The sequence below is a fragment of the Octopus bimaculoides genome, chromosome 14, assembly GCF_001194135.2.
Source record: "Octopus bimaculoides isolate UCB-OBI-ISO-001 chromosome 14, ASM119413v2, whole genome shotgun sequence".
In the NCBI taxonomy this organism is placed as follows: domain Eukaryota; kingdom Metazoa; phylum Mollusca; class Cephalopoda; order Octopoda; family Octopodidae; genus Octopus; species Octopus bimaculoides.
The window spans coordinates 7120197-7128682 of record NC_068994.1 but is presented as its reverse complement, the minus strand read 5'-3'; the positions used below and the strand labels follow the sequence as shown (position 1 = coordinate 7128682).

General features: G+C 36.3%; 1 protein-coding gene across 1 annotated transcript in view; it reads left to right on the top strand.

The window, feature by feature from the left end:
- The window catches only part of LOC128249428 (putative uncharacterized protein DDB_G0282133), an 8693-nt gene extending 635 nt beyond the window's left edge, over positions 1–8058 (top strand). The window contains exon 2 of the mRNA XM_052973015.1: positions 6598–8058. Coding sequence (XP_052828975.1) covers positions 6598–8058 — 1461 coding nt within the window. The remainder of the gene's footprint in view (positions 1–6597) is intronic.
- The last annotated feature ends 428 nt before the right edge of the window (positions 8059–8486 follow it).

Sequence of the window (8486 nt, the reverse complement as noted above, 5' to 3'; positions counted from 1 at the left end):
TATATATATATATATTGAGCCAAGTGAAATCGTAGTCATGGCTGTTGCCAGTGTTATGTAAATGGCACGTATGAAATCATAGTAGTTGCTGTTGCCGGTACCATGTAAAAGGCACCTGTGCCGGTGGCACGTAAAAAGCACCCATTACGCTCTGGGAGTAGTTGATGTTAGTTAGGGCATCCAGCCATAGAAACCACTCCAAATCAGACTGGAACTTGGTGCAGCTCTCTGGCTTACCAGTTCCAGTCAAACTGTCAACCCATGCCAACATGGAAAGCAGACGTGAAATGATGATGATGATGATATATAGGATGAACACATAATGTATTTGTATTGTTAAATGGTTTCATAGAACTGTTTCTAACTCAAAATTTGAATTTTGTTTTCCTTGTGCAATTCTATTGCACATCAGTTGATAGATTTTGCACTATCTGTACATACTTCAGGCCAGTGATTAGAATTCATCCTGGGGACAAAACACTGATGAGCTAAAGTAACAGCGAAATATCAATATCCATCTTATTCTCGATCACCTCCAGAGTGATTCATTTCACTTGGCTTTGAAGTATACTGTGTTTTTTTTAAGACACTACATTTTGAAATGAACTTTCCCTGGATGAAAACTACAACCTGAAAGCATTTGTATAGCACACATACCATTAAGTATGTGACATTGTATAATGTTACTTATGTAACAGGTATATGTTACTGAAAGATGCAGCAGATTCAGTGGTTATTAGTATTTATAGCAAAAGAGTTAAGACTTCGTGGAACAGTGGTGATATGAACTAAATGAGTTAACAGAAAGCAAAAAGCTATTTCTTACAGATTTTATTTATCTGATACAATTCGTCATTAGGAACAGTATACTGTAGCTGTTTTACAGTGGTTAGAGAATGATAGTAATATATATGTTGTCACAAATGTTTGTGTCAGATGTAGGTGTTGGGAAGAGATAGGTACACTAGAAGGAAGTAGATATGCAAGAAGTGATAGGCATATTCATTTGGCAAAGTGAAATAAAGTGTCTTGCTTAAGGACACAATGCGACAATGCATCACTGGGAATTGAACTTATGACCTTACAATCGTGGGTCGAATGTCCTAACCACTAAGCCACAATAGGAGTACACATGTCTGTGGATTGTTCAGCCACTTGCATGTTAATTTCATGAGCAGGCTGTTCTGTTGATTGGATCAGCTGGGACCCTCGTTGTCGTAACCGACGGAGTGCTCCTTTTATAGATAGATAGATAGATAGAGAGAGAGAGAGAGAGAGATAGGTATGTATGTATGTATGTACATACATAATGTGTGTGTGTATATATATATATCTTTATATATATATATATATGTAAATACATTCTATATAAACACACATAGACACAAACATGTACACACATATACTCTATTTAATTGTATAATGTTCAATATGCAAATTGTATTAATAGCTTAATAATTGGAAATCTTTAAACGCCTTTATGCCAAAACTTTCAAAAAAAAAAAGAAGAATGAACTCAAAATAAAATTCTGTGCTTAAAATAAGTGCAAGAATTGCTTTTAAATTCTAAACGTCAGCCATATTTTAGCTGATGGTGCCTTTATCATTCAGGCTCACTCACGTCTTCTCCTCTTGTTACACTTTATCATATCTCATCTTCCATAACCTGCATTAATCACTTTCCAATTTTTTTTTTCTCCTTCAGAAAGAGATTCTCTCTAGAATATACCTCCATGTTATTCCTCTGAATAACTTATATACATAATATGCGTATGAAATTAACTATTTTATTGACTTCCAGAATGACCAGAAAAAAATTAACATTTATTAACCTTTTAATTAACATGTGTACAGGAGTGTAAGTAGGTGCAGGAGTGGCTGTGTGATAAATAGCTTGCTTACTAACCACATGGTTCCGGGTTCAGCCCCATTGCGTGGCACCGTGGGCAAGTGTCTTCTACTATAGCCCCAGGTTGATCAAAGCCTTGTGAGTGGATTTGGTAGATGGAAACTGAAAGAAGCCCATCATATATATATACACACATATATATGGCGTCAGGAAGGGCATAGCTGTAGAAACTCTGCCAAATCAGATTGGAGCCTGGTGTAGCCATCTGGTTTCACCAGTCCTCAGTCAAATCATCCAACCCATGCTAGCATGGAAAGCGGATGTTAAACGATGATGATGATGATGATATATATATATATATATATATATATATATATATATATATATATGTACATGTTTGTATGTCTGTGTTTGTACACCACGAACATCGCTTGACAACCAATGTTGGTGTGTTTACATCCCTGTAACTTAGCGGTTCAGCAAAAGAGACCGATAGAATAAGTACTAGGTTTACAAAGAATAAATCCTGTGGTTGATTTGTTCGACTAAAGTTGGTGCTTTGAAATTTTAATGATGTTATAGTATATTTCTAGAATGGCATTGAAGGGTAGGTGTAATAGGCTGGATCTAGCTGGTTAGAACATAAAACAGGTGGCATATTTAGGCTGATCCTGGCTGGGTTAAGTGCAAGGTCTGTTTGGGATTCTCGTATGTAGTCTCATTGCCTGAAGAAGCCAGGGATCCACCAGAATCAGTTATGTCAACTTCAGTACTGGACTGGAACTTTATTTTATTAAACCTCTATGACCTCCTTAACATTTGCACTTAACATATTTTCTAGCATACAGGTCAACATAGTGCAAACATATAATCTAACCATTCAAACATTATCACTATCTCTCCAAATCCTGTTGCATTTCAGATGGAGTTTTTGGTCCTCAAAAGTCATCCTGGTATATAAGTTGACCTAATTTTGGGGGTTATAAATTTTGATCTGAAAATTTTGACTTGTATACTAATAACACGGTAAAACATAAAAGTACCAAGTATTTTGTTCAATGCTTTAATCCTTCTACACATAACCACCTGTAAATGCAATCTAGGCAGGTGGTGATTAGTGGCGGCTTGTAGATAAAATTAGTGGGGGGTGCTGCTTCAGAAAATTTTTAGGCGCAGGAGTGGCTGTGTGGTAAGTAGCTTGCTTACCAACCACATGGTTCCAGGTTCAGTCCCACTGAGTGGCACCTTGGGCAAGTGTCTTTTACTATAGCCTCGGGCCGACCAAAGCCTTGTGAGTGGATTTGGTAGACGGAAACTCAAAGAAGCCCGTCGCATATATGTATATGTATATATATGTGTGTGTGTATATGTTTGTGTGTCTGCGTTTGTCTCCCCCAACATTGCTTGACAGCCGATGTTGGTGTGTTTACATCCCCATAACTTAGCGGTTCGGCAAAAAGAGACCGGTAGAATAAGTACTAGGCTTCCAAAGAATAAGTCCTGGGGTCGATTTGTTCGACTAAAGGCGGTGCTCCAGCATGGCTGCAGTCAAAAGACTGAAACAAGTAAAAGAATAAAAGAGTAGCCATTGTTTTAATATTATGTAAAAGGAAACAAGTGTATAACAAGAATATTTATACATAAACTTGATCGGTTTGTGTTTAAGCCACTGCCAGGTAATGTGTTTAAATTGTTCACTGAACACTGCCACAAATACCCCCTCGTTTTTCAAAAATCCTCCCAAATCACAAAATAAGTGGGGAAAATGTGCCCTATTTTTCAAATCCTTGCAGCAACACTGAAGCGGGAAGCAGGATAATAATCTAATTCTACACTTTATCACATGCAAGAATATAAACACGTTTTTAAGCACAACACATGCAGAGTCAAAAAGAAAAACTGCCTTTCACCAACACTGCATGAAGCTTCCTGTCTTGGAGACATGTGAGCATGCACACAACAGCCAAACACAGTATCACTGGAACTGTGAAGTGCACAGTTCTATACAAGGATTGGTGGTGATGTACTGAATGATGTATTCAAAACAATTTTCAGTAAACCCAAATTTGCCTCCAATTTATGGGGAAAGGAAAACGAAAATCTCAACAGCAAACAAGGGAGATAATTTTAAGGAATTAAGAAAAAAATGTTTTTTTTAAAAATTCTCTCCCCTATTCTTTAAAAGTTGCTAATTCTTTTTTTACTTGTTTCAGTCAATTGACTGCAGCTGTGCTGGGCCACCAGCTTCAAGAGTTTTAGTCAAAACAAATCAACGCCAGGACTTTTTTTGAAGCCTGGTACTTATTTTATTGGTTGCTAACGCTCAACTCACAGCCCCGTCCGTGTATTGAACTCACTACCTCATGATTGTAAGTCTGATGTTCTAACAACTGAGCCATGTGCCATCATTGACACTGAATGACTAATCAGACAATTAATTAGTTAATTGGTTAAATGGTTAACCAATGACTAATAATAATAAAAGTAGTAAAAGAGAATCAGTGTGTGTGTTTATTGGCATAATGAACCTCCCAACATACAACAAAATTTATTTTACTGTATGTTGTGAAATATATAGCTTATCAGTTATTTTATCTTTTCATTAGTTGAGAGAAAAATTATACAATTCTGTAAATTTCAATGAATGAAAGAATTGTCAAAGCACACTATTGAATTATGAAGAGAAAGATTTAAATCGATTTTGGTGTTATGCTTGTTTGGCAAGTGACTCCATCAGAAATTTTGTATTGAAATTGAAACAATTAAATTGTGGTCAAATCATGAGAGCCATTTAAAAAGATGATGATGATGATGATGACATCACTATTCTTTCTTATATTATTTTGCAAAACACTATAGTAGCCTATCTCTCTTGGAACTAGCTTCTTTAATACCACTTCCACTCAGGCAGTATACCCTGACTCGTTCTTACTATAATCAATCCCTTCATATCAAATTAAATTAAAAATAAAATATAAAATACAAAAACCAACTTAGCTTTCACAAGTTTGAACTCAGATTATGTAAAATTAAAAAAATCAAACAGATTTATCTAATGGTAAATCTGTTCGATTTTAAGCTTAAGGCTATGTTAATCCAACATCGAGGTCATAATCTTTTTTTTTTTTTAAATATGAATTCTCAAAAAAAAATGATGCTATGGTAACTTATCTTCTTGACTCCCATATTGTGTACACCCCACAAACTCTGCCCTAGCCACTAGATCTTGTCTTTCTTCCTCAAGACAATGTCTCTTTAGAATCCCTTTTCTGCAGTCACTGGGACCAAAAATCTCACAATGAATTGAAAAAATCTACACCTGATTGCTTGACCAGCTAGAAACGACGGTTGGATATCCCTCAAATCACATTCCAACAACCACTAAGAACAATAGACTTCCATTCTTATCACAGCTATCAACAATGCCAGAAAGTTTCTGAATACTTTTAGAATTGTTATTTTCAGAAAGATACACATTGTATAATTACTAATATGGCTTTCATTTGAAAAGGAATCTCTGCTGGCTGAAAGATTGATGGCTTGTGGCCCATTATAATCATTGTATTGTAGTCTGGCAAAGATACTCAACTCTGCATGAGTCAGTTTACTTGGCAAATAGAGACAACTTTCACAGTTTAATATTACAATGTGATGGGACCTGTTTGCCGTTTTATTACCTTACTGTCTTGAGCTTAAATCTTCCTACAGGGGTTAGAGAAAACAATAGGGAACCATTCTTTGTCTCTTGAAGGAATGGATTCAATGTTCCTAGTAGTGTACTAACATGTCTATGTATTAGGAGATATTGTACAGAATAAAGCACAAGGCAGTGATGTGTATACTCTTACTCTTTTACTTGTTTCAGTCATTTGACTGTGGCCATGCTGGAGCACTGCCTTTAGTCAAGAAAATCGACCCCAGGACTTATTCTTTGTAAGCCTAGTACTTATTCTATTGGTCTCTTTTTGCCGAACCGCTAAGTTACGGGGACGTAAACACACCAGCATCAGTTGTCAAGCGATGGTGGGGGCACAAACACAGACACACAAACATATATATATATATATATATATACGGCGGGCTTCTTTCAGTTTCCGTTCACCAAATCCACTCACAAGGTTTTGGTCGGCCCGATGCTATAGTAGAAGACACTTGCACAAGGTGCCACACAGTGGGACTGAACCCGGAACCATGTGGTTGGTAAGCAAGCTACTTACCACATTGTACAGAATAAAGCATTAAGCAGTGATGTGTATGAATACAAACTTGTTACAAGTTCAAATATATTTGAGGCATATTCAAATGTGTAACAAAGCCATTATTTTATCATGGAGGGAATTTCTCACTGTGGACAGACAGGACTAAACACACCATATGAACTGACTTGGTGTATCTACACCAATCTGTCTACAGCAAGAACTTTTCTCTATGACAAAATACAATGAAAGGCCTTACCGGTTCAAGTGTGCCACAAGCATATTTAAACCAGTAATAAGTTTGTATTTAAGGGAGATTATATGAAAATATACACCATACTTGATGAAATAATAGGCACAGAAACATATTAGATGCACTCTGATTTCAGTAGGACATATTCCAGCACAATAGTTTTTAGAGCATTAAATCTACTTCATATATAGGACCTAAAGTGATTTAAAAAAAAAAAAATTTGTTAGAAAAGTGTCTTATATGCCATGAAATATGGTGCTGGAAAATAATATTCTTTTATCTCTATTTATGGCTTCAAGAAGTGGACAATGTCAAGAAAGACAATTCTGAAATCTTCGAAAAAGAGAATACTGATATGTGACGTGGGCCAACGTACATTTAATTTATCAACTCAAAAAACAAGCAGTTCTGGAAATGGAGTGTCTTCTGAAGCAGCAGCAAGAAATGCAGGGTCTCGGGTTTACAGCATCAATCTGCGAAATGATGTATCACCAGTGATGAAGAAGAGGAAATCTAAAAAGAATGTCACTTTGTCACCCAAGGTTCCCAAATATAAATTTCCAAGGAGAACCCAAATCCAAATAGAAAGAAATAATAAAAATCAGCTAAGCTCTTCAAATGAGCTTCTCAACAATCACTCTGATAAAACAGCCAAAGGTAAAAAGTTCAGTGAAATACCTGTGCAGAATAAAAACAAAAAGACTACATTCTCTGGGAAAAACTTAGCTTTTAGTTCTGAAGGACAAAAAGGAGACAATTTCCAAAGACAAAATGGGCAAACACCTCTGGATGGCTTTACAAAGGAGCAAAAACTTATTCAGTCAGAAACAATGAAGATTTTTGCTTCAGGTTTGGAAGATGATGATCAAAGTTGGTGTGAGACAAACAGCTGTATGAGCCAAGCATATGATAATCTGGATATGATAGTTTCACAGCAGCCATCAAATAGTAACAACGTCCCAGACAAAAATAGAAACTGTAAGTCTGGAGACAATCAGTTGTTGAACCAGCCGGAGAGTAGAAATGGCTGCATGATAAGTGGCAAGGCAATTGATTCGGGTAAGCTGACAAAAGAAATGAATTGTGATGATAATAGTAAAAGTGGAACTGTGAATGGCAAGGCATTTAATAAGCTAAATCCAAAAAGAAATCAATCAACCAAACCAAAACAAGACATTAAAAATACAACCAGTAAATTTGTTGATCCAAGACGATCACAGATTAATAATAATGGTAATTCTCTCAGCAATAAACCCAATTTTCAACACAGCAAAAATAAGTCAAATTCTAACATAAATAAACAAAAACCCAAGAAATCTTGGACATTTCCAATTGGTCGTGAAACTCATCCATCCTTAGGTGACGAAATACATGACCAACCTCAAGTGGAAGCAACAACTAAACAGCATCCTTGTTTTGCTTTGAAGCAGAAAAATACAAAAGTTGGCAGGTCTGTGAAAAAATGTGATTCTGTGTCTAAATCAAAAGACACCGTAAATAGCAAGAAACCAGAAGATGCATCAGTATTTGATTTCCCGTCAGCTACATTCAAAGAGCAGGATATACCAATAAATATCTTTGAGTACAACTCATCTCCAGTGAAAAGAAACATTCAGAGGAGAGTAAGAAGGATGAACGATGATACAAAGAAAACTGAAGAGGTAAACATAGATAATTTTCTTACTTCTTGCTTAAGTATGAAGTCGTTTTTGGAGAGTAGGGAAGAGGTGTACTATCGGTTATTTCATTCATACGACTAGAGATAAAAAGGTACAGCTGATTCCAGTAAGATTTGAACTTAGGCCTATAGGAGCACTCCGTCGGTTACGACGATGAGGGTCCCAGCTGATACATGTATGTATATATATATATATATATATATATATATATACTGGAGTAAGCACATGAAATGTGCAACAAGGTGGAAAAAAGAGTACTCAAATACCAGAGGTAGAGTAATATGCTTTATTTAATAGCAGCAGAAACATAACAAAAAGCTGTTACTCTGAGTTTCACGTTCCCATTTCTAACAAAACTGTCCGATGAACGGGAACGTGAAACTCAGAGTAACAGTCTTTTGTTATATTTCTGCTGCTAGGCGATCACAGAGGAATTCAAGACAGGTTGCCCCTGGGAGCTCCTCTATGCTGATGACCTTGCACTAATTGCGCAGTCACTATCAGAACTA